General features: G+C 40.8%; 1 protein-coding gene across 1 annotated transcript; it reads right to left on the bottom strand.

The window, feature by feature from the left end:
* Window position 1: 1 nt before the first annotated feature.
* LOC133000454 (sodium-coupled neutral amino acid transporter 3-like) lies at window positions 2-25,593 on the bottom strand. The gene is made up of 17 exons (XM_061070395.1): window positions 25,337-25,593; window positions 16,996-17,144; window positions 16,674-16,694; window positions 16,447-16,528; window positions 16,231-16,346; window positions 13,742-13,815; window positions 13,517-13,609; window positions 12,131-12,212; window positions 7,462-7,544; window positions 6,102-6,160; window positions 5,556-5,732; window positions 5,333-5,412; window positions 5,143-5,243; window positions 4,281-4,405; window positions 4,044-4,188; window positions 2,765-2,868; window positions 2-2,615 (listed from the first exon to the last, which is right to left on the bottom strand). The coding sequence occupies exons 2-17, from the start codon at window positions 17,097-17,099 to the stop codon at window positions 2,511-2,513; spliced, it is 1,551 nt and encodes a 516-aa protein (XP_060926378.1). The 5' UTR covers window positions 17,100-17,144; window positions 25,337-25,593; the 3' UTR covers window positions 2-2,510.
* Between the last annotated feature and the right edge of the window lie 920 nt (window positions 25,594-26,513).

Genomic DNA, 26,513 nt, shown 5'->3' with positions numbered 1-26,513 from the left:
GTTAAAACATCTACAATTATTTTATTGCCAAACTAAAACTGTCCCTTCTATTTACACTTTACAAGCTATTGTAAATATGCATTACAGATATAAAAGGTTTAGATTTATGTACATAATTCATATCAAGCCACATCTTATTCACCAGAATTCCATATATCTTAGTATTTACTTATAGTCGTGTCATTTCATGGATTTACATCTCGAATAACAGTTAGACTATAATAAAATAGCACAGATTTGATTACAAGAAAAATGCATATTTGATATAGTGTGTCTGTTATTTAAACTGGGATCTGTTCCAAAGTTAAAGGCATTTCAAAGCAGTAGGTAGTCAGTTGTTATTTTGGCATGATCACCTACAGTGAAGAAATCACTAAACATGACAAAAGTAACCCTTCATGTAGCTTACACCACAGCAGCCATGGAAAATACACATGGAAAAGCAGGGACCGAGGTTGATACGTGCACTAAATATTTCTCCTGCTGTTAAAAAACTTGTTCGTTAAATATACCTTGATCGGGAATCAGAAATCCTTAAACAAACACAACACAAACCATTGAAGGATACATAAATAAAACGAGAGAAGTGATGATTTACACTGGACTTTTCTGAAGCTTGAGAGCCACGTGTTACAATATAAAACCATCTTTGGCTACAAGCACCAAGTATTTGTCATTTCTCTGAGTTCAAAAGCTCAAAATGTTGCATTGTTTTGTTAACATAGTAACTTGTGTATATATATATATTTCCATTCTATAATTGGTATTCTGTAAAAATTTGTCAGTCTGGAAGTGATCGTCCACATCTCTCAATCCACCTTGAATTGAAAGTGTCATCGCTGAAGGAACATCACAACAGTAATGTTTAAACATTACATTTATGAAGGGCATAAAAATACTAATATAACACTCTGGTAACTATAGCACAGATGGGGACTCCAATCCACTTCACTTTAAGATGCCAATTGTACAGTATTACAATAACATTTATGACAACGTGGGATGTAAAATCACTCACTGTGTAGTTCACTGTATCAACTAGAGGACGGACTGGACATTACAACATGCAAAACTTTAACTTCAAGTCTAAAAATTCATCAAGTGTGAATACAAATCAAAATACTACAAACCAGTACAGCAAAGACGTCACGGCAGAACTACAACAGATTTAATACATCTTCAAATTAAAAAAAGAAATTAGCTTGATGAACTCTACTAGACCCACCAGTGGGTTTATTTTGATAAATTCATGTTGCTTGGCCAGGCATGGTACAAACCCACAGAGTTTGATTTAAGGTGGGGTCAAAGATTACAAAAACAACCATATTTTATATCATAAACTTTTCACAATGTATTGGAACGTGTAGATACACAATATGAAGCACTTATCAGGATATCGTATTCTGAATGTAGGCTAAGGACTTTAATGGGAATATAAAGGTGAATATAATCAAGAATAAAATAGGCTCATGAGCTAGAATGAAAAGTGAACTGTCGGGGTAAACTTGAACTGTACTTGGTTCATATTTAATGTCACAGTTTGGCATATGCGCTAAAAAAAAAAATCAATAAAGGATTCTCAAATCAATCTATTCATATTGTAACAAGTATCGTCAGCTGTAACACCTTCCATTAACTATATACCGTGCTGTTAGCTAAAACAAAATTAACTTCTTCATAAACAGTAGTTAAATATCTGAAATTAAAAACACTGACAGTAGCTTAATAAATATACATTTCTGTTTTTACTGTGTTGTTCCAAAGATTGAAAGGCATCTGTGTTGGTTAAAAATACTGCCGATTTATTTATTAGAAATAAGAGTTTAAATTGTATAATTATAATGATAAGAAGAAGAAGAACTCTGGGATTTGACAGATCATGAAAATGAAATGTCGCCCCCACTTTAAGGCTGTAAAGCACTTGTTGTGTTATATTACAGTTCAGAGTGCTAATGGTTCAGGGTGAGTCCCGTTTTGTGCGTCTTGTAAAAAATAATTTTCTGTAAAAATAACTTGCGAGTTATTTAGTCATGTGTTGTGTGCATCTAGAGGCCTTCCTGTCTCCAGCCCCAAACACAATCATAGCAACTTTCTTCATACAGTACCCGCTGCGGCCGTTTGTGTGTAAATAAAGAGGAAGCAACAGGAAAGGACCATTTCTCCATCGAGGGCGAGGACTTGATAGTTAAAAAAAACTGATAGACCCTGTTTGTTCCTGATTATTCATATAAATTACATTATCACCATTGCACTGCGTTAAATTGAATTACTGAACAATGTTATGAGAGGATTTTGTTCGGATAAGTGTCAAAGGGTTATTTCAACTTGGTCAATCCAAATGTGATTCCAACCCACATTCGATACTGTACGTTTGTCTACTGTTACAAACCCCTGGCTGTGTGCTGGCAGCACTGTAGTGTGTCCCCACTGAGGTGATAGTGCTTCGTTTTTACATTGACCAGTTCTTTTATCCCCCGTTTGCTGAGCCCACACACACACTGAAGCAGCCCCTAGTGGCCTCCTGCGGCATGGCTGCTCCCCATCGTCCAGTCGATGATTATAAAGCTCAGGCTCATCACCATGAAGAGAACGCCCAGAGCAGCAAAGCAGGAAGCCTGAGAACGAGGGAAGAGCACAGGGGAGGTGGAGAAGATTCATTATCACGATCTCTGCTGATTTAAATACACCAAAGGAAACACAAGGTCTGCATTACCAAGTTGAATGAATTGTTTAAGACAACACAACAGAGCGTTCAATGCCTCACCAGAATCTTAGGAACGGAGTTCATGGGTTCGTCTTCTTTGGGGACGATGCGGATGTAGAAAACGGCGGGGAAGATGAAAATGAGGCATGGAGCCGACGTGGCACCTGGAAACATGACGAGGGAGGAGAGGTCAAAGATCTAACATCATAACATTATACACAGATTTATTGAATACAGTGATGCAGTGACAGGTCTGAGGATCCATTTGAACAGCTTAACTTAAATAGAGGTTACATTCTCAAGCATCATCGACAATGATTAACTGAAACTGTATGATCATGGGAAATGTCATAAATGGAGTTCTAAGTATTAAAATGTTCTTCGTAAATGTAAGTTACCATAATTATGGCTCAGTCATGGACATGTATATATCTTCGATGTGACAGGAAATCATTATAATTTTTTCTACAGATAAATTTAGTGGTATTAAATAAACACTGTAAAATTTAAAAATGGTTCATCAACAGGGGAAAAGATGAAGACTTGTAGTGTTGCCAAGTTTGTCAAAAATAATAATGGCTGCTTTTAAGTAACTATAGAATTATTGTTTGTTGATTTCTTCAGGAATATACATTTTTCTGTTAAAGTATTTCTCCATTGCTGGCATTCATTTTCATTCAGAGTTTAGTATTATAGCCTTTAAATACAGTACAAAGGTTGCTGCAAGCAGCTCCATACAGTGCATCACGCGACAGTGTGAGCTGTATTTGTTTGCTCCCATCATGTGTACTTAAAGTACGCCCCATACGTACTCTCACGTGCGTACTGAAACTGCCTCGGCGTGTTTGTCAGGGCAGAAACCGTGGCTTTGAAGGTGTCCTTGGCGAAGCTTTTACTTAAATGTTTTCAACTTTCACCTCTGACCTGTGAAACATGGCCTCCGATTTAAGGGCCAAACACGAGAATAATATTGACTCAGGCCACCAATTTGTCCGTGAGCAAACATGCACGAGTCACGTTTTTTTTGTTTTGGTTATAATGGGTGTGTTTTTGTTTTTTGGGCCAGCAACTAGAAAGGCTGAACGACACTGTCATGTAAAACAGGGTCTTCAGTCTGTAAACAGAGACCGAATAAGTAACCAATAATCACGTGCGTGTAGAATGGAACCTATGGTCCAATAAGTGGTTGAGTTGTGATTTATAGAAAACATGAAATGCTTAGTCGAGACGTTAATTGGAGAAGCTTATAATAATGGCCCAGGCTGCAGGAGTAGGTCATCACTTATTTTCAATATAATTTCAATTTTGTGGCTCCAGAAATGTCCAGTTTTATACTGACCAATGAAGCCGAAGATGCCCAGAATGTTTGGGGCAAATATCACCAGCATGTTGATCAAGGTGAGCAGAACGACAGCAATGGCAATGTGACGCAGCCAGTTGAAAGCCTTGGTGGGGAACAGCATGTGCTGGATGGCTCTACGCACCTGAGGACAGAGGAAACGTTTCAATGATCACAGGATGCCACAATAAAATGTCTGCTGAGCACTGCAGGGAACAAACTCAACAACACACTTACAGGGAACAACACAATGGGGACGGTCAGGGTGACGGCAGTGAGGACGGCCACGCGCACGCACAGGATCAATGTGTCGTAAGGATCGATGCGGCTGTAGGTGTGCAGCAGTTCTGGCTCCACTTTGCCTGCAGGAAAACAAGCAGAAGAAATGTTTATTACGTATCATTCAAAAGTCAAACAGTGAAAACTTCAGGAGCATATCGTTATGACAAAGAGTCACCACAAGAGGGAGCTTTGGATCTGTGTTTAGTGAAGGAAAAAGGAGAAAAGTAAATTCTCTGCAAAGCTCAGTCAATGAATTTTCGTTAAAACTGACAAATACTACCATGAATATTAAAGGTATCAACATACTAATAAAATAGGGAACTTTATTCAAGAGAAAACTAATGTTAAGATAATTTTCTCTCGTGAAAATCTTGATAAAATATTTGATCTTTCTGCTGCTTTTGTACTCACTGTTGCAGTACAATTTAAGAAATGTTTGTGAAACTGTGTCTTATCAGTTAAAATCACAAATTAGAGACGAATCAGACAACAGCGCCCCCTCGTGACACAATCATACCGGCCCAACGTATTTTAGATTTTCTAACATGATTTCGAGTGTGAAACATGTCTCCGTAGATAGAAATTTAATAAAAAATGTTCGTGAGGAAAATAGAAATACTAACTAGAAATGATGGTGTTAATTTAAACATTGCAAGATGAGTAAATGGGTTTTAATCTTTCTAAAAAGCATCTCTTGTGTATCATTTGACAATAAGAAACACTGGTCAAACAAGTGATTTGATTTGGGCATTTCCTTTGTTTTCATCTACTGATTAACACACGGTCCTAAAGAGGTGCAGAGGACAGCTGTTCTCACCATAAAAGGTCAGGTAGCCAAAGAGAGCTGCTAGAAAGTACATGGTGTACATGACTAAGATGGAGATGTTGGACACCTTCTGCATCCTCTTCTTTGTTGGACTGAAATCAGAGGAGGTGAAAGTCATGTGGAGGCCACATTCTGCATTGACTCGTTATCAAATATTGCAGGTTACAGCGGGATGACTCACTTTTGGAGCTCGGTGTAAATGGGCAGGACCTCAGGGTGGCAAACAAAGGCGAAAGCCAAGATGGGAATGGTGTATGCCGTCTGTGAAGAGACACGTAAACAGATGACAGTTTAGGAGCCTCCCAAAATAAGTGTGCAAACTCAGACTGAGGACATCTGCAGAACATGATGTACAAAAAAGGATTCATATATGCAAAGTGCATCTTCAGACGTCAGCCGCCTACCTGAGAGTTCATGGTGAACATGCGTGGGGAGCAGTGGGCGTCGTCCTCGTCTGCGTGAACTACACCATTGGTGTACTCGTGGCCGTGGCTTGAGACGTTCATGGTGAGGTGGGCAGCAGTGCTGTTGGCTGAGTACTCCTCGAACGGGCAGGGAATCTGAAACTTCTTGTAGATAACCTGCAGAGAGAAGGAGAATAATGGAGGAGGAGAGCTGAGAAAAGATGTGAGGATATGGGGGAGTTCAGAGTCAGTAAACAAGAGCTCTCAACCATTGGCGACTAGCTCGTAGGGGGGGAAAAAAAGCCATTTCACATCAGATTATTGCGTCCCAGCCACCGAGGTTTTACACTCGACCTTTGATATCTGTAAGCAGCTCTTATTTTCGCCTTATCAAACAGGACCACATGCCACTGGAAATAGAGACGAGTGTGGGAAAGAGGCAAGAGTGGGGAAGCGTATGTGCCAAGGTGTCGTGCCAGAGCCCACGAGGCTTCTTGTGAGGAGTCACTGTGATGAATCTCCAGTGTGTGAGCGGCACCGACTTACCGCACTGAGAAAGAACACCATACAGCCGAGAGAAAATCCACTGGTGTAGCCAAGGTAACCTGAAAACACAGACGACAAGACCGTCACTGACACATCTCCTTAAAAAAAAAAAATGGTCCTTTTTGATTGCATGTATTGTTCGGAGCTGTGGAAACTTTGTTCGTTACACAAGAAGAAAGTTTACGGTAAGAGGATTGCCTACTGTTCTATAAACACGGCTTCTGCAATAACACCCACAAAATCGGCCCTGTGGACGACCTCACAGCACAATGAGAGCAGAGAGGGACTGTTTATTTGACTTTGAAGCAAGCAGCTCAGACCGGGCTACAGGGCGTGATCATCTCAGGACAGAAGATATGTAATTGGGCCCCTGCTGATTCGTGCTGCCTGTGGTGGGATAAAAACACCACTAATTGCCTGACTTACAGGCCCCTGCTGCGTCAAAATGTCCCTATGTACTGTCTTGCTGGCTGCAAGTAAAAAGGCCATCACAAAATGTTGGCTCCAGAAAAACGCTCCCACTACAGACTCTTTTGTTAATATTGTAAAACAACTACATGTACTAGAGCAAATTACTTATTCAGTCAGACTCCAAAAAGACTTGGCAGAAATGGCAAGCCTACTTGGCCAATGAGTGAGACTGTATGAACGTACTTGGTTTGATACAATGTTTTGTATTTTTCTTTTGTTTTACCTCCCTATACTAAAAGATGAAAATGATCTATAAATAAAGAGTTTTAAAAAATAGGAAAATCCTCAAGATAGAAACACTGTCTTGAAAAGAAACATGCCTGGGTAAGATAGGAGTACCGCAGAGCCAAAATAGAATGATTAAACTAAGGGTCTAAAAGTTGGTCAGAGCTACACAATAAAACTTGAGTAGAGACAAAAAAATGTCCTGAGGGACTGAAGTGAAATTACTTCACTGACTAGTAGTCTCTTAATATTTTGGAGACAGGAAGTGTGTCCCTGGAGCAAAGATTTGAGCGGTTACAAAGATTAGCACTTTCTTGGCAGAGCTTTGTTGCTTTTGTCGGGCTATTGTCAAATAAAAGGGCCTAAAATCTCTTAATTCTGTTTAATTAAGTCATAACTTCACTTGTAAACTCTTTTAACAGCAAGTGTTTTTTATATTTTTGATTGTTAACTTTTCATTTTTTCTTTTCTTGGCAGAAATGGGTTTCCGTAGCTCTCTGGGCTTGGATTGCAGTTTAAGAAGATGAAATAAGTCTAAAATATAAATGTTTAATCCCTCATTGAAATCAGTTACAACAGATTAATAGTCTTTTGTGTTGGATGGAGACATCTCAATAAACAAATACTGAGGCAGATGGTAAGGGACAGATGTTGTGTTACTCACCGAGTTGCTTCATTAAAGCCAGGGGCAGGATGATACTGACAGAGACCATGATCACCAGGTAGTTTCCATTCATGTACCACAAACTGTTTGGAGAAAGGTTTACTTTCATGAGCTCAGTATTTCAAACACCGACACAGAGACACAACACACACACAGAGAGACGCACAGACTGGAAAGGAAGATGGCGAGAAATTGGTTCACAAGTTCAGTTTTGCCAAGTTTTAGTTTGCAAAATAAGAAACTATAAAACCACAGAATGTCAACAGGTTATTAAAACATGTGGTGGATGTGTTGTATTTTTGAACGGCAACAGCAACCTGCTGGAAACGTGCTCTGCCTGAAGACTGTGGAGGAAAGTGTCTGCTTGTGTTGCTCTCCACAGCAGTATACTGGAATAGGCCGATACATAAGTCAACAGGATGATTTGTGTGGTAGTTTGCAGCTCAGAAGAGGAAGACACGGTGGAGCCGACGCATCTCAAAGCACCGTAGGAGTCTGCAAATATATCCAGAGTCAACTTCGCTCTCGGTGCCGAGCTTCCTGTTTCTCCCGTATTTAAAGACCTGAAAATAGATTCCCTCTATTGAAACAAGGCTAAAAACGTATGAGGATGGTATGACCCGCACAATTTTAGATGCCCATTTAAATCCAATGAGTGACCTTGCTGCTGTATGACCACCTGTGGATGGCCCATTGAACAAAATGTGACTGCAACTTATAAAATATAAGTCCCTGAGTCCTTGACACATGTTGGAAAGAAGCTCAATGTCACTGTGTTCTGTGTTGCTCCAACATCGTGACCTCCTGCTACTGATATCACAGGAAGAAGATGAGAAATGTCACTAGTTTCCTACGCAGATACAGAGCTGCACACGGTTTTTGGGGCGTTCACACGTTTGCACCTGTCTGTTCGGGGTTGAGTTGGATTCCTGGATCAATATGAAGGAAATGTGAGATGAAGATGAGACTGTGGAGTTGTTAGCTTCATACGTCTGAAAACAGCCTCACCAGGAAGGTTTTTATTTGGAGTAAATCCATCAATTCTGCCTGAGCTACAGACATTCAAGCAGTTTTTTTTGAAGAAGCTGAATTACAATTTTTGTGTGGAAATAATTGATCATGCAGCTTGCCCACAATTTGAGGAAAGTTATGGACTTCATTTTAAGAAAAGTGGTTAAATTTCATATGTTATAATGATTCATCTTTATTACATGAAATTTCTGGTTGAAATCCAGAAATGTCCTGGTGCACTGATGACAGAATGGATATGTCGTTTTTAATTCTTATAATTTAAATGCTTATAAATGGCTTCTTTTAAGTTGTCTCTAAATCTCTATTGTTACTGATACTCCTACTCTTCTTATGTTGTTATTTTTCTAAATAATGGTGTTTTAGACTGGGACATGCACTGCTATGCATGACACAACAATTAAATAGAAAATCTACCTATTCAAAGAATATAAATCTTTAACATAACAAGAAATGATTGTAAAGCAATCAAGCTAAAAACAACTGTTCCCTAAACCCTGTCCTTTGAGCCCCACTGCCCCTTTGTTAAGCCACTCAGCCGGTGAGTCATCGACCTCTGATGGAGGCACCACTGGTGGGATCAGCCACATGCCTGACATACAGGGATTTATGAGATCAGTCCCTCTATCTGTTTCTTTGTGTGTGTGTGTGTGTGTGTGTGTGTGTGTGTGTGTGTGTGTGTGTGTGTGTGTGTGTGTGTGTGTGTGTGTGTGTGTGTGTGTGTGTGTGTGTGTGTGTGTGCGCCTGCGGGTGTGTGGAGGAGTCCCTTGAAAGCATGGGGACGTCACGCAAGTATTCGGACCCCTCGTCAGTAGGTCATTTCTGATGATCGCTTTCAGATGTGGTTACTAGGAATCCAGAGCTGTATAGGGACGGTCATATCACGAGCCGAGTCAAGCTTCACTTTACAGGACGAGCCCAGGTCGCACTGCAAGCCTTCATAAGTCTCACATATGAAGGATGAGTTAATAGATTGCTGAGTGTTTGTAATGCATAGGCCTCATAAGTAGATACTTGGAGGAAACTGCCGACGATAGGAACTGCCGACAAGTGTATTTTTAACTTAACTTTTCCTTACTAATAACTTTTTTTAATACACGTTAAACTGTAATATGTCCCAATCAGCACAGTTCTTATGAACACTTCTTTAACTAGCAGGGAGCGTGGACCGCCTACATACACATTTTAATATGGATTTATATTTGGATCTGCACCAAATCCCACACACACACTTTTATCTCTCCTCTAAACACGCCTTATTTGGTGTTCAAGATCCACAATTATTCTCTGAGAAAGCAATGAAAATGCAGAAAAAAACGCCTGATCTCTTAACGAAAGCGAATCAGCCCCCTGGACCAGATCCGATGGGTTCTTCACATAATCCTCCACAAAATTTCATGAAAATTGGTTGTGGAGTTTTTGTGTAATCCTGCTAACTAATAAATAAACAAACAAACGCAGATTACAACATATATTAAGGGAACTTAATGTGATAACGATCAGCTGATATAGTGATGTCATTTTTTTTCCCTTTCTCAAATATCAGTACTTGTGTTTTGGAATCGGCATCAAATATCATTTCTATTTTTGTGACTTCCACCTGACTCAAGTCCAAGTCTGAAGTTCAACTGTGAGTTAATCCCTGCCACTGAACCTCTCCCCATGCCACCACTGCAAACTACAACAATCGTCTTCCATGCTCCACAGGAAACCAACGTGTCCTTACAATGCACACGTGCGTCTTCCTGTGTTGCTGTAAACAATTTGTATCTCCTCTCAGACAATTTTAAGTGTAAGGTGCTTGCTGGTCCATCTACCACACATCACTGCTGACTATTTAAGGAGCCACAGGTCATAAATAAAAAGCCGCGGCCCCGCCAGCCGCCCGTCATTCCATCGTGTTCTCCTGACGCCACACATCTGAGCAGCAAGAGGTGCACCAAGTGGAAATGAACAGCCTGTCTCAGTCGCTGGCCCTGAGCTGACCCGTCCTTATGCTCGGAATTTGGCATCGATGTTACAACACCTGCTGCTGTCATTAGAGTGTGTGTGTGTGTGTGTGTGTCAGTGTGTGTGTGTGTGTGTGTGTGTGTGTGTGTGTGTGTGTGTGTGTGTGTGTGTGTGTGTGTGTGTGTGTGTGTGTGTGTGTGTGTGTGTGTGTGTGTGTGTGTGTGTGATAGACAGAGAGAGAGAGAGAGAGAGAGTGACAATACTTCAGATGTCAATTTCGATTGTAGCTTATCTTCTGACCCTGACATGAATACACTCAAACACAGATCTAAGAATGAGTTTGTGCCACTCTATAACTGATCAGGTAGAGAGGGTAAGGACATGACCTTCAGAGGCAGGTTAGTGCATAACCTTAATTTAATATGTTTGTGGAGGTTATTTATACGAGTATCAAAGACTCTTACAAAGGAGAATTAAGTCATAATATTAAACTGCGCGTCATTTTATTGCAACCTTTGCACTTTTTAAACTCTGGGTTAATGCCAATTTTTTATACATAATGTATAAAGTATATTTAATTTGATGAATATCAGAAGATCAGCCGGTCGCCTGCATTAAAATGAAGATTGTACAGCATTTTGTGAAGTTAAACTCTAGTATAAGTTTCACAATTCACAAAACCCCTTCATCTTTTGGATCACCAGCTCCACATTGTCACAGTATCAGGACTTTGAATAGATTGTGCAAGAAACTGAGTTTATCCTAAAGAACCAAACGGACTTGGAGGAAGTGGCCTCTCATGCAGAGAGGAAACGTCTGGTCGTTGTCGACTACAAGGTTACTGTTGGTTACATCTGCGTGTTATTCAAAGAGGTTCCTTAGTTCCTCAAGAATCAATAAGATTGCAAGTCAAGATTTTGGATTCAGACGGAATCTGGTGAGCACAGGATCTTTATTAACTCTGCCAAGTGGGTCATGCTTGCGTCTGCATTTGTTTGTCTGTCTGTTCGTTTGCAGCAATACACAAAAATTACAAAACAGATTTCAACAAAACTTTGATGTGGTATGGGTCAGGGGAGAAAGCATTAAACTTTGGTCCAGATCGGGGGGGGGGCAAGATTTTGTTTTTGATTTTGGTGACTACTCAGAGAATCATTAATGGATCATGATGAGAAATATCTCATCATGTTCAGAGTTCTGATGTAATTTGGTGCAGATCCTAATACAATGCAAAAGTAATTTCATAGGGACCTGTTGGAGGTGTTAGGCCTTGTTGGAGATTAGTTTTGTTCTTATAATATTAAATTACAACTTTATGGAAACCACTAGAGTCCTCCATGGCCATATGCAGAGTGTCTGTGGCAAGACTCTGACGTGAACAGATCTCGACTACGCAAGGATTATGTTGAGTGTATACACAACTGACTGATATCCAACCGTGCCCCCAAACCCCCCGCCCCCCTGCTGTTACTCAGCCAATTACAAGCCACCATTCTCATCACACCCCCAACCTGACCGAATCAATGAATGGTGCAAACTGACATACTCCCTGCCCACATACTCTGCCAGGCCCCTAGACCCTGCACACAGTGTCTGAGCTCTGGGGCAACAGCAGGCGGGAGTCATGTGACTTTCACAAGCAGCGCAGGGGTGTTGATGCTGAAAAGCACGTAGAAGATAACACACTCACTCAGAGCTGGGGTCGGCCTTCAGGAACGTTTGGATGACCAGCGGTAACTCCGATTTGACGATGTACAGGTAGCTGGACATGGCTGTAACAGGACAGGACAGAGGAAACGTTGACATGTGTGACCCAGCGTGGTCGAGTGCGAGTGCGCTGTCAGACATGAGCAAACAGACATCAGCAAAGCCAATGTCACAAGAACAGTTATCACGCTGTGTTTGTGTAAGTGACAGAGCAGCAGCCCGGTGCGGCTGCGGACATCGAGGTCATGTCCCCTGCAGAAAAAATATTTCTGGGAATTTCAGTACCCTACATAGGTCAGGTTACATCTTAAAATCCCAAAAAATCAAAAAAAAAAAAATCACAAAATCATTGTATCAAGATATTCCATTTGTGCAAATTAACAACTTTTTATAAAACTTACAGTATTTCCCCACCAGCATTTTAATGCTTTGAAAAAGCATAAAACATTTGTGTTGAGGGAAAATAAAACTGATAGGTAACTGATAATTGCAACTATTTATTTATTACTATAAAATGTATTGCAAGAATACGAAGCATTTTCTAGATCTAGCTTCTCAAACATAAGGATCTGCTGCTTTTACATGATAGTGACTTCTTTGTGATTTGGACAGTTGGTTTGACAAAACCAGCAATTTAATGAAATTTAATGAAATCGCTCTGGCAATGTGATCTTAAATGTGATCTTAAATAGTGTCAGAGGACATACAGCAATCCTGTCTGTTTGTTAATTTGTTGGTTTGTCAGTAAGATTACACATTACTGAACTTGGACGGGGGCTGGAACATGGGCCAAGAAGGAACCCATTAAACTACATTATACAATATTTGGCTTTTTTTCCACCAATTTCCTTGGGAATAATTGATGGACCTTGATGAAATGTATCAGGTAAATGTAGGGAACTGTTATGTGTGAACTTTGGTGCAGCTTCAAAGAATTGGAGGGGACTACCAATCCTTAGCGGAGGTATCAGGTCTGGTTAGTCCTGCTTTCGGGCTGAGCAACAAGAAGAAATGTTGACTGAGCGCTACAAATGTAACGCACCATCCTGCTGAAAGAAAGTAATGACAGTCTAATGTGTCCCAACAGAGTGTTGGTCAGAGACATCCAAAGATGCAGGTTGGTTGATCATGGGAACACAGCAGTTTAACAACAGGTCTCTTTGTCTTTGCTCTTAAAACCTATTCCTCACAATCAAAGAGACGTACTGCCACAGTAACACTAGTGGTTTAAGGACATAAGGATGTGTGATGGTTGGGTCAGTGGGGTTTAAACCCTGATCCATTTAATGATGTGTAATTCATGTTTTCTGCTGCAGGGTTTTCCATGAACAAGTGACATAGTGTGTTGTGAACACATTAAACTCCTCACCTCCAATATTCTGCAGGGTAATTGCAATACCAGCAGCCATTTTTCCAGGAGTGCCGAAGGCTCTGTAGCCCAGCTCTTCATAAGCTCGAATCCCTGTAAACACATTACAAACAATAATTATTGCTCAGTTATGTTTGCTGAGATGTCTCGTTTCACTAATATATTCGCGCAACATGTAGTTGCACTATTTCCCTACAGAAGACTTGGACTTTATACATGGCTTACCCACAATGCCCGAGGCTTTGAGCAGCAGATGAATGGAGTAACATGACAACGCTGCTACTGCAGTCAGAAGAAACCTGAGACACAACACAACAAGGAAAGTCAAACACTGTTTTGCTGCTGTTTACATGTAAACTTTTGTATTTCTCCAAATTCTGCATAGTTTGGAGTACAGCCCTAAAATTCTTTAATTTGTGTCTACGCCAAACGTCGTGGAGCTGATGCTTCAAAATGCTAATTGTATTATTGTAACACAATACCACGAGTTGAAACGAATAATACACATGAAATACAAGGAAGCCTTCTTGAAATGCTAAGACTTTTGTCATTAAATTGAATATAACTGTACTCCATTGATTAGGGCCAATAGTCCTACGCATGATGAAAATGCTATTTACCATAACCCCTTGCATCTAACGAGATGCATTGTCCCTCCCGAGAGGCACAGAGACTTGAGCGAGCGCTTTCACATGAGCATTCCTGCCGAGTCACAGACCCAAATCAATCACCTTTCTCAGGCCTTTTCCCAGCTTCTCTCTGTGCTCATGTGTTCCTTGTATAGACACAACTGGAGTCTTTCCCTCAGGCACATATCTTTAAGCCCTGAGATGTCCCTGAAAAGCTGTTATAAAACCACCTGAGCTCGCTCAACTCACAAACAAGAGTTCATTTGTGCCCGTGAGAAAAACCCCTTGGAGTTTGATGCCATGTCTAAAAGAAGAGGATTTCTTTCTCTGGATCCTGACCCCCTGGTGCAAGATTCAGCAAGTGGCCTGGCTTTTCATGGCGGCTCTATTTTCTGCACTGGAAATATCCAGACCAGCGCTGAGAGCGTTTGTTTGTTTTGTGGCTGGTGGATCAAGAAACAAACATGTTGTAATAAAACACACAGAGGTGACTATGTGCCCTGAAGAATGTGTCAGAATTCCTATGCAGTGAACTTTCTCACCAATAAATTACAGAGCTTATAGAGATATGAAGCAAACAAGAAACTGATTTTTGTTTGTTTAATTTCCATTTAATTAAATGTACAATCTAGGGAATAACCATGTTCTAGGGATCTTGGGATTTAGCCTTTGTAGGATTTAACGTTTTCACTTTTCAATAGAAATTGGAATAAATTCAAATTTTAAAAAAAGTAATAATACTCAAAGCAAATATGACATTTCTTGGGAGAACACAATATGCTTAAATGAGGAACAGTTTTCAAAATATAGTCAATGATATGTGGCTTTCCATTTAAATGTCATGTTATTCATGCAGGGGGATTATATGTTCTTTAACACAGCCTGATCCTAGGTCTTGTGCTTATAATAAAAGGAGGGATGCACATCCTTTGGTTTGCATAGTATCTCTGTGGTCAACTTTGATTTGTGGTTTGTTGTGTGTCTTGTTGGACATGCTGTCATAATGGTGTTGATGATCTTTAACCCTCAGCTTCAGCAGAACACGCTAAGGTGAAGCAGAAATGTCTCTCGCTCCTTCTGCCACAATGATTCAGCAACTTCAAATTAGAAGCTCTAGTTTTAACATTGCTGACCTTACTCCCAACAGGAAGAGACGACTCCTCTTTATCAGAGGAGCTACTCTTCATCAGAGGAGTTACTCTTCCAGTTCGGGGAAACACTGAGGCCCGTCTCTATTCCTGTCCCACCACTCGCTTTGCAGCTAAACCAACACAGACTATAAGAGCAAGACCAGCAGGGTGGTGGTCTTACGGCAGCAGTCTGCATGGAGCAGAAGGAAGTTAAATGAGCCAACCAGATGCCTCACACCGGGTCTGGAGGTTTGATTATTTTGAGCTGTGGCCTTTCTGGTGTCTCCATGTGGCAACGAGAGCGGGGGGGGCAGGGGGAGCTTTAGATAAAGGCCACGAGGGGAGACGACCACATCATGGGACATAACATGTTAGCAGATGTCATGACAGACAATATATCACTTCTTTCTGTAACTTCAACCACCATCACACAACCAGTGCAGCTCACTCCTACTGGAATTGTCCTATTATGTACCCTAGAAATAGTCATGACTTCATACTGCTTATGGCCTGTGGTGATGCTGGTAGCAGCTTTTCTCCCTGAAACTGGAGAAGCGACCTGCAGTAAACACGTCACGACCAGTTACGGGCGGATGCAGGATTCAGTCCACAGAAAAACGAACCTGCGTCACCGCTGCTGCACTAAGGGGCTGTGCACTCGTTTGTTCAAAGTTCAGTGAAGCTCGACTCAGTATGAAGAACCCAGCCACGGTTTGGTACAGAGCACTGGTCCCCTGTTTATTAAAGGTTTTGCATGTCAAAATCCCAACAAAAAGTCTACCCTGCACTTCCTTGGGCCTTTAACGCTGATAAGATGAATGGTTCTCGAGATAGACAGAGATTTCTGAGATCATCAGATAAGTTAACCACTTCACGGACACAACGGTCTATGCCAGTTTTTGAACATTGCGTGGATTCAATGGCCTCTGTTTTTCTTTCTTTGTTATTTACTCACAAGAAGAGGAGAATGCCAGTGTTGGCCATGGCGTAGGCCAATCCCAGGATTCCACTGCCCATGATCGCATTACCCAGGTTGAAGACGGACATGCCAAAGGAGGTCTTTCCTTCAAACTGATGGAAAAATCATACAAAGCATACAATAAATATGACATATAAAAACCCTAATGTTCTTTCTGTTGTTTTAAATCAGCAGAGTCTGGCAAACACTTACGTCTGTGAAGCGCGTGGGTTTCTTTCCATGAGCACTGGGCAGAAATTCTTCATTTTCCAGTCCTACGTCAGGATCATCAAATCTACGGTGGGAAAATGTTGGCCTGTTAAGTGATGGTCTTTTTTTCTCCTGCCAGAAAACGCACATGCATCTGCTGCAGACTGGGGTTAAAGTGACAGGCTTATTTTTGTGCATTATGACAGCAAATGCAGTGGGAACAAACATACCTGACTGTTTGAGTGCCATTTCTGTATAAGGATCCACCCATTGAAGTGAGCACATGCATTTAGAAAAGAGTGAAGATTGTGCAGGAGGTGAGTCACACTTCATTCATTACATCCATTATCCAATTCATATTAATGGAAAAAACAGGTACAAAAGGCTTTTGTGGCTTTAGCTTAGTGTGGTTTTCAAGTGTAACTAATACAGACAGACAGTATAAAAAAGTGAGGGACACATGCTGTGCTTAATGCGATTACCGGTATAGAAGCAACACAGAGCAGCCATTCATGTGTGTGTGTGTGTGTGGAGCAACATAAGTACACTCACTGATCCTCCTCGAGAAATGACTTCATTGGCACACTCATGTCGTCCCCGGGGTCGTGGCTTTTCCCGTTGGATATGATGTTTACCTCTGACTGAGCAGGCTCCATGATTCAAGTCGTTTCTTTTGGGCTCGTTTGTCAAGGTCTGAATATCTAGGGTGAGAGCAGAAAAGACTGTTATCACACACAGATAACAGATCTGCAGGCTTGTTTGTTTAAAGAAGATAGTTTTCAGTTAAAATACAAAGCAAGGCTCTAGAATTATATTTTCTGAGTCAATTTCCTATAATGGGAGATGTGAAAAAAATAATATATATATATATTCCTTGGGTTGTTTCTTCAGCATTGTCAATCATATCTGATTATTAAGCTCTGAAAATGTCATGTTTTAGACGATTGACTTTTTATTTAATGAGCAACATTATGATCTTAAACAGCAGTTTTACGTTAGTGTGGAAAAGACGTCATAATTCTTGTTCACTGTGGCCATTTGTTTCCGTTTAATTCACAGACTTACAGTGTCATAGAAACAGAAAGTTTCTGTTTGGTCGAGCAGTAATATTTCTGGAGTTAATATTCAGGCATGTCAGGTTCCTGAAACCCTGCTCTCAGTCTCAGACGTCATGAATCCTTATATCTAACATTTCTCTCCTGCTGTTGACGCTGTGAGTTCCGACACCAGGGACCTGGCCTCGTTCACACTCTCATCAATTCACTCTCTGAAACCTCTGCCGACAGACAGCAGCTGTAAATGATCACACGCTGCGATAAAATGCTGGAAAATATGACAAAACTTCTTTGTGTTTTCCAGAACTTGGAAGTAACACTGAGCAAGGCAAACACGTCCAGTCCACACGGTCAAAGGTCCATTTGAGTTTTGTTTGCTCTAGTCTTTTGTGCAAAGTCATAAGCCTGCAGATTCACAGTGTTACTGCCCTGTTTTTATGACGGATTTAAGCGAAAATGTGATCCAACAAAACCAAATCCCTCCCAACAACAACCTCTGTGAAATTACAGACAAGGCAGTTTGCAAAACAGTCATTAATGTTAAACTTTAATTACTAATTTTCCCTTTATTTGTACTTGCTGTGGCTGCGATAAGAAGACGTATATTTGTCAACCAGGAAACTATTATCCCACTTATACATCCACAACCCCAGTGAATCCTCTTTACCATTTCACTCAGAGAGACAATAGCTTGTTGTTTGCTGCTTCTGCTGTGTCCAGTGCACAGCAGCTCCGTTGTGTTCACAGTGTCCTCTCTGCCAGAAGATCACTGCTACTGTCATTCACACTGTGCTCACGAGTGGCCATTGATACTGAACCACTGCAGCTACAGAGCAAACTTAAGAGGCATAAAACAAAGTGACAGTGGTTGCATTATACAACACAATAATGAGGTAGTGTAAAGAAATTGATGATTAATCCAAGCCGGAAATTATCCTATTCAAACCTATCAAACATAACAAGTAATGAAAGGTAACTTCAAATGCGACAAGCCCCTGACATCAGTTCTTCTTGTTGTACTACAACACGTGCAATGATAGATTTGCAGAGAGGTGACTGAACCTTTCCCTTCAAAACCACAATTAGGTAGAATAACACAACTGAAGAACCACAAAACAGTAGATCGAGACGTATCCCAGCCGACAGGAACCACACGAGGACAGAGTATTTACAGTGAATACAGCAACAAGCTCATTACGGCCTTTTTCCACCCATAGGATCCCTTGTTTGTTGCCATACCGAACTGTAGCTATGCGTCATATGTTAGACCTCATTTACATCACAGGTGGTGTATCTTTCCAAACGGATGTTAAACTGTGTCTTAGGTGACATTTGAAAACTTGTTTTATCTGTGACCAGTGTGAAGGACAGTAGGTTAAATTAAATTTGTCTCCATGCATTGTATAAATAAAGTTTGTGTTATCTGCAAGTATCTATTACTCAGGTTCATCTAAGACAAAAGAAGAACCAACTAATCTGACAGTCTAAACCTTCTTTTATAAAGCCATATTCATGTAGGCTGTATATTTCTTTTACAAATACAGGTTTATATTTTATTCATTTTTCCATTGCTTTCGGTCAGAATCTAAAATGTGAAATAAATGTGATGTTCGAAAAAAAAGCTTCTCAATCTCTGATGGCCATCTCTGTTCATACTATGAATCTGACTATGGATAAATGCTGAAAAGGTCTGAGGGGCTGTAAAGAAAAACTTTCACTTACTTCTCCGTGTCAGCAATCACAGTCAGACAACTCAACATAAGCAGAGGAAGCCCCAAATTATGAATTTACTTATTCAGCCATTTTTTATAACTACAAAAAACTCTATTGGGAATGATTAGAGAAATAATATGAAGTTTTTCCAGATGTTCTCTCGGCCTTTCAGAAATCCCAAATACCCCGTATGGCCACATGGATCTCTTGCAGTTCTCTGTTAAAGGTATTAAACTATAAACATTCAATTTACAGGTCACTATACAGCACAGCTTTTCAGTTGTGCTTGGTCCATCAGCTGTGTAAATCCGTGTGACAGATCTGAAACATCTGACACGGACAGACTAGAACATGTTCAGATCAGGTCGCTAAACAGACTCAGCGGTGGGGTTATTCCTGCAGCGTAATCGAATCTGGTGACGAGTGAAGGGGGGGCCGTTTAACTAAATGTGCGTCCATAAACATGTCTGTCAAGATGATCCCAGACAGCTTGTTAAAGACTCGACAGACCTGGTATTGGAAAGGGACACATTGCTGTAATTGGAAACACATATTTCACATTAAATCGCAAAGTATTTTGTTTATAAGTCAAACAAACCCCACAAAAGATTACATTGATATTTCCGATACAGCCATAACAGTTTGTATGCATGCAGCTTGATGTGCAATAGTACCAGGTTAAAATTAGCAGTACAAATGGATTACTGTAAAAACCATGTATGCAAAAATTGTGGTTCAAAGTAAGGGACATTGACTCATTGTTTATGGGGGTGGAAGGAGATGCAAAAGTTAAAGATAAAGTGGACACTTGACTTTGCCGACTGTCATCTACCTCTTTGCCCACCTCTCTGTATCCTTGGGACTTCCCTGCGGTTTTCAATGGATCAAGATCAAAATATAAAATAATACCTTCGGTATCTTGAAGGTAAAAGCTGCCAAGTTGTGAAAATGTTCTTTTCCAGAACATCTGCAATCTTCCCTAACAGATGGAAGTATAGCTCACCCACTGGTGATAAGGAACATGCGGTTTCTACATCATGAGATGAAATGTTCTCAGAAAACTGTTGGAACTATATTCACTGTTACAGAATACTGCTTCCTGTGAATCTGGCAAAATGCCCTATGAACATATCCTCTTCTCCCATCGGGGGGGGGTCACCTTACACCCGTGCACTCCCCTGCAGCCCACAGTGAGTTCTGTTACGCAACCAATCGAACATGAAGGGGCACGAGAGTGAAAAGTGCAATTCTAAGTTACTGGACTTGCATGACATTTAAAGTGTTTGAACAGGTGGGCGAGGGGAATGATGATAAGCTGTTCGTTCTTTTTGTCCATTACTGCGAGGGAAGGGAACAGCTGTTTGTAAAAAGATTTTATCCTGAGGAGAAATGTAGCTGCACTCTCAACGATTACTTCCCATCTCTTGCTGTGAGAGTTGGGCATAAAACAGGAGAGGCAGAGGACAAGTGTGGGGCAGTGGGCGAGCACATGCACATGAGGAGATGCCCATGTGCTGGTGTATGAGGCACGAGGTTCAGCCAAGAGCGCCTGGCAGCACCAGCTCATCCTCAGCCACGTGCCTGCTGGGGACAGAGGAACACTATGGTGGTAAAACGCCAAACTATTCCACAGACAAATGTTGTGTTGCATAACTCGTACAAATGCAACCCACGTATAAATTCTGAGTCATTTTTAATCCTGTTAATATGTATCTGTGCCGGTGATTTAAAACATAGAGATCGTAGATCATTTGTACGTCAACTCGTTCGGGTGAAGCAACATTTTCCGAGTGCAGGAACACCAAGCACTCACCAGTGGATGGAAGTATGCAACATTTATTGAAGGCAACCCACCGCTAGGTAGCTGAATTTGTTTTATAAGCTATTTTTTTATGATGAAAATGTTTTTACATTTACTGTAAAAAGTCCCTCTGAATGCAAACTTAATGAACGTGAAAAGCAACAGCTACTCAGGGTTTACGACAAAACGACATATTTAACTATTTACACGCTAGCTAAATTTGTGTATGTAGTGTGATGCATGACAAAACTCTCACAGAACTTTGTGTAGATGCTAAAAATGAATCGTACAAAATGCTATGATAGACAACTCAACACTCAAGTCTGTGTGGCAGCTCCATACAGTGAATAAAATATAAAATAATATAAATACAAAATCTTCCAAATCAAGGTGTGTTTGGATATGATATAAAAGGAAGTCAAAACAATATTTATTAAAGCATAATTGCAGAATTAATGTGGATGTATTTGCAGGCTGTCTCCCGACACAGACTGACTGAATGGTTTAAGAGATCATAAAAGAAAGCAGCAGGTTCCACATTGAGATAAGTAGCCAAGATACAGTTTAATAGGCTGTTTTACAAGCAGCCACGGCGATCTGTGTTCACACAAGGTGGGAATATTGAGCTGAGCTGTTGTAAAATTGATGATTTGTGAGTCAACATCAAACTAGCCAATAAGCCTGTCCTGCCATATTAATCCAGTTCATTTGCGACATGAAGGCAGGAGTGAAATTTGCCTTAATAAATGTCATGTCTCATAAAGCATTGACAGATGCATTTCAGAAATGTCAAATGTTTCAAACATATTGTAGAAAGTTATGGGTATGACTGCAACCCTTAAGTTTTTGTTTACATCATCATGTTGGTACAGATCCACTGGGCCTTGAATTCAGTCAACCATAAACACAACAGATCTGTGTTCAACTCACAAGTACTGAATCATTGTTGACAGTGTTAGGACACAAAAAAACCTGTGCAACACTGATCCAACACCCGGCAATAAATTCTGCCTCTTGCGAACCCAGTAACCATAAAATGAAAGAAGGTAATTTATCAATATCAATGAGCCTCTTCCAGCACAACCAATACAGGTGACAGTGGTAGAAACAGTTGTACTGGAAGGTTGTACGTTTTTTTTTACAAATGTTAAAGCCGTTAATAAATCTGATCAGATACTTATATTAGCAGCAAAATGTGAACTAAAATCAAAAAGATAATAATTCATGATGACATGTTTGTTTGCTGTAGGATCTGCTTTACATTCTGAAATATTAATATTCACACCAGTAGGCTACATTAAAGTGGCCATCACCAATATTTCGATAACAACAAATCAAATGTTGAAAGTGACCACTCATTATAACAACCACACAGAGAAGTATCACATGAATCTGGGTTGATAATCAGCTGCATGGGACCTTGCAACACGTTTTAGCTAATTGTTTTGGTTCTCTCTCATCGAACTCATTTCATCGATTGGCCAGAGCAGCTATTAAAAGCCTCTAATAAACAACATGCGCCTCCTGTGCAGCAAAACACCGGAGAGACAAAGTCAGCAGCTTGGTGAGGATCACAGTGGAGAATTAAGGCGCTGAAAAACGCAGAGAGAAACCCACAGGAGTTGGTGGAGACCAAAAATGGAGCTAAAATTCTTCTTTTTTCTTTCTATAAGTAACCATCTGCCTGTTGCTGCCTTGTACATGTTCCATGAATTTCTCGGGTCAAAACCTGAGACTTGAATGTTCAAAACTAAAGTGTAAGTCTAAGTCTAAGAGCCAGATCATTACATCAGATTATATAACAGTTAATACCTGAAATTGAATATACACTGGAGTTTGTAGCTTGTCAAGTTTACAGGATTTATTTCTTAGTGTTCAGATACTGTAACATATGGCTCCCTGTAGATTTTTAAGAGAACATATTTGGGACTACATTCTCCAGGAGGAACAAAGTCATCAGAGCACTGGTGTAAATTTGTTTAGGCTGTCCAGAACTACTGAGCATTAAAGATATAAGAAGTTGAGAAAGTTTGAACTTTCTTAAAAGATGAACAAAGCATAACTTGTTCAAGCAATTAGCTGGAAAAGAAAATGTTTAAGATCAAGAAAGCCTGGAGGGAGAACATTTCAATTTTGAAACGGTGGATAAATCAGTTCACTCATATCTACAACAAGTACATTCTGTACTTAAATAAATGGCTCCACTTGAATACCGAATGTCAACAAAGGACAATGACTTTCTAGTGATATCAATATAAACAGACGACAGCACATGACCAGGTTTGGTTCAACCCCACAGATTAACAGCCTCTTGGCACAGTTAATAAAACCACCCCCACCCCCACATGCACAAATAGGGTCCATCTTTTTCTGATGAAGAGCAGAGGTGGTGCTCAAAATGTCAACGGGCTTTAGGTGACACAAATTGGCAAAGATAATAATAACCTCTGGAGGGCGTGATACTTGAAACTTGGGCGGAGTCGAACACCGATATTCACGGGCCTGCTCGGTGTGACGGAGGAGCACAGCTGGCTGCCTCCCACATTGATAACTCACTGGCCTTCTGCACAACGCGCACCTGTCCAGCTCCTGCTCGCACTCACAGCCACACATGCTCCCCGAGGTCACTGACCGCAGTCGGGCTTATCTGCTCACTCTCCACTGCGATGAACCCAGCATGAAAACCCATGTAGGGTGTTGGTGTTTAGATAGGGGGCAAAGTCAAAAACATAGCTCCCCTCCCTGGCCCACATGTCCTTGAGTACACACAGAGGTTCTCCACACAGGCTATCTGTCCCCCGTGTCAGTTACAAGTTTCCACTCTTTTCTGTGTTGGATACTTTAATACGATATTTCAGGTCAGGTAGTGACGTGCTTTCGACATTGCAGCCACAGTTGATGACGAGGGATCACTTCTACTCGGACTGTGGCCAAAGTGCCTTGTTTCACATCACCTGACCAGTCGAGGCCAGAAATGGCAAAACCACCTCTTTCAAAATGGAAGCTTACAACCTGCTCGGAAAGGTTTTCAATCTTTCACATTAATGAGACACATGAAGCTGCTTACAAAAAACTTGACAATATCTGAAAAGTCCCAACAACATACATGTGCAAAAAAACCTTGTTAGAATTATCATTAAGAATGTTGACAACCTGCTATAAGACAGCCTCTAAGGGGCTAGTTACCTGTGAACCCTGTAACCTGTAAACACTGAAGTAGCCTTCACGAATGAAATCTACTCATTCAGTAACAAAAATATGATATCAAAAAACATATTTCTTGGGCCCATACTAATTACAGAATGAAACAAGCTCAGCTCGCACAGATCATGTTCAGCAGAAACCTCCCACACTTCCTCCACATGGGAGGCCTATTTGTAGCCTGCAATTACACTGGCAAAGCGCTTTAAAAGGCTGCTACTGGTTTCTATAGCTACTGCTGTTGAACTGGTGTCAGCGCAGAACATGTAGACGTGTTAGTGAAGTGCGGCTCTGAACATTATTCATATGAGGAAAACTATCATTTTTGATCGGGCATGTTTTCTGGCAGTCGGAGGAGGAAAAGGAAACTCTTCGTTAACCCGGTGTCATGTGGCTGGAAAGCACCGACACTTGGGAGGTGGAGACTGAGAAAAGTACAGAAAGGTCCCACGATTCAGGGGCTCTTAAAAACGCACATAAACGTGAACGAATATCGAATATTATTTATTGTTTATCGATTAATCGCGTGGAACCCCCCCTCGCATATCAGCTGAATCTTTGGCACATTTACGCACAAACTTTCGTCAAAACCAAAATAAGATATAAAGCTGGAAACATCTGGATGGAGTGCCCTACGTTATTAATCCAGATGTTCATTTCATCGGTTGCATCTTTCTTTTAACTTCCAGGCTCATCCTTCAACCAGAGAAAGGACTCGAGGAGCAGCAGCGTTAAGGACAATAGAGGAGCGACTATCTGTCAAGAACTCCCTGGAGCACATGGTCCTGACATCTGGACTTGGCGCTCACTCCCCAATGACCAACATGGGATTATTGCCTTTAATTAACCAAAGCCCAATATCCAATTACACACCACCATGTGATCTTATAGGCCATACATGCATAATGGGCTGTGTGTTTTCAGTATTTCCCTCTGGGCTTCTAACGAGGTTGGAAAAAAGCCCAGTTTCTCCAGGTTTTCAAATATCACTTCACAAGCATCCACCTTCGAAAACTGCTAAAAGCAAAGACCACGTCAAGTACAACTGGATCATATCAGTAAACAAAGCGTGGTGGTCTTTCTTCTAGTAGGAAACAAGTCCCATAGGTTTCTTCAGTCTTACCAAAGGATCTCTCTCTTTCTCTCTCTCTCTCTCTCTCTCTTCTCGAAGCTTTCAGGTTAATTCCTCCGGTGAGTGTTGGAACAATGTGATGATCGAGGACCTTCTCCTTCCTTCTTGTATCGTCTGTGTCTCTTCTCTTCTCGGCGCGGTCGCTAGATCTACATTTACGGGTGTTTTACGCACGTCGGGTCCGTCGCTCTCCAAGGCAGCAGCTGCAAAATGCGCTCTGAGCAACGCTCGGCATTGTAAAACCTTCTGGAGCTCATCTGTGGGGGTCGCACCATTGGTCCGCCTCCTCCTCCTCTGCACCCACCCCCAAACCTCGCTGTAGGTCTGCTCCTGCAGGAGGTGAAGGGGGGAAGCAGAGACAGTGAAGGTCTCAGTTCAGGCTGGGGGGTGAATGCATTAGGCCATTTATGAGGTGCCAGAATATAGTCCAAAACTCAGAGACTCATCATTGTTGAGTGGATCACACTTAAGTCTCCTGAGTGGTTGTGGGCATTTAAGTAGACATTAGTAAACATTAACACAGGGGTGAGGAGGGCATGTGGCCTCACCATGCAATGAATTAAAGTCACAAATTGCTTTTAAATTGGAAGTTGAACTGTAAGACGCAAACAAATTTATGTTCTCTTTTGTCTTTTCTTTTCTTTTCGTTATAGGAAAAGTGAAGCAATAGACCTGGTTCAAATTTTGTTTTATGGCATTGTGTAAATTTGAGTTTAGGATGAACAGCTGAAATACCACAAACAAATAATTGTATTGTGGTCATCTGAATTAAATGGTTAATTGTCTTTAGGTCTTCAAATATGATACTAAGAAAATCATAGGTCCTTTTTTCCACAGCCAAATACCATGGAATAAATGAAACTACTGATTGATTTTAATTGTACAGTTCCACAGCAAGCTTAAACAAATTTCACTTGATCTCCTTTTCTGTTTATTTTCTTTTCTTTTTTGAGGACTTATTTTGTATTACTTTTTAGCAATAAAGCCTACATTTATTATAACGTTAGTTGTAAGAAGTTACAGGTTTAAGTTTAGGATATCTACCATGGATATATCACTAATAAATAATTGTGCTGTAGACATATAGAAATACTTAACTGCCATTGTAGCAATATGGAAAGTTATATTTGGGTCATCAAATATTTAAAAAAAAACACAGAGGTATGAA

The sequence above is a fragment of the Limanda limanda genome, chromosome 4, assembly GCF_963576545.1.
Source record: "Limanda limanda chromosome 4, fLimLim1.1, whole genome shotgun sequence".
In the NCBI taxonomy this organism is placed as follows: domain Eukaryota; kingdom Metazoa; phylum Chordata; class Actinopteri; order Pleuronectiformes; family Pleuronectidae; genus Limanda; species Limanda limanda.
Note: the sequence above shows the minus strand (reverse complement) of the source record. Positions and strands in the feature narration are given on the sequence as shown.

Coding starts and splice junctions, on each gene's coding strand:
- LOC133000454 (XM_061070395.1), bottom strand. CDS start 17,099: ATGGAGCCTGCTCAGTCAGAGGTAAACATCATATCCAACGGGAAAAGC. Junction 16,347..16,446: donor AACCCACGCGCTTCACAGAC/GTAAGTGTTTGC, acceptor TTTTTCCATCAG/TTTGAAGGAAAGACCTCCTT. Junction 4,189..4,280: donor TCCCCATTGTGTTGTTCCCT/GTAAGTGTGTTG, acceptor CTCTGTCCTCAG/GTGCGTAGAGCCATCCAGCA.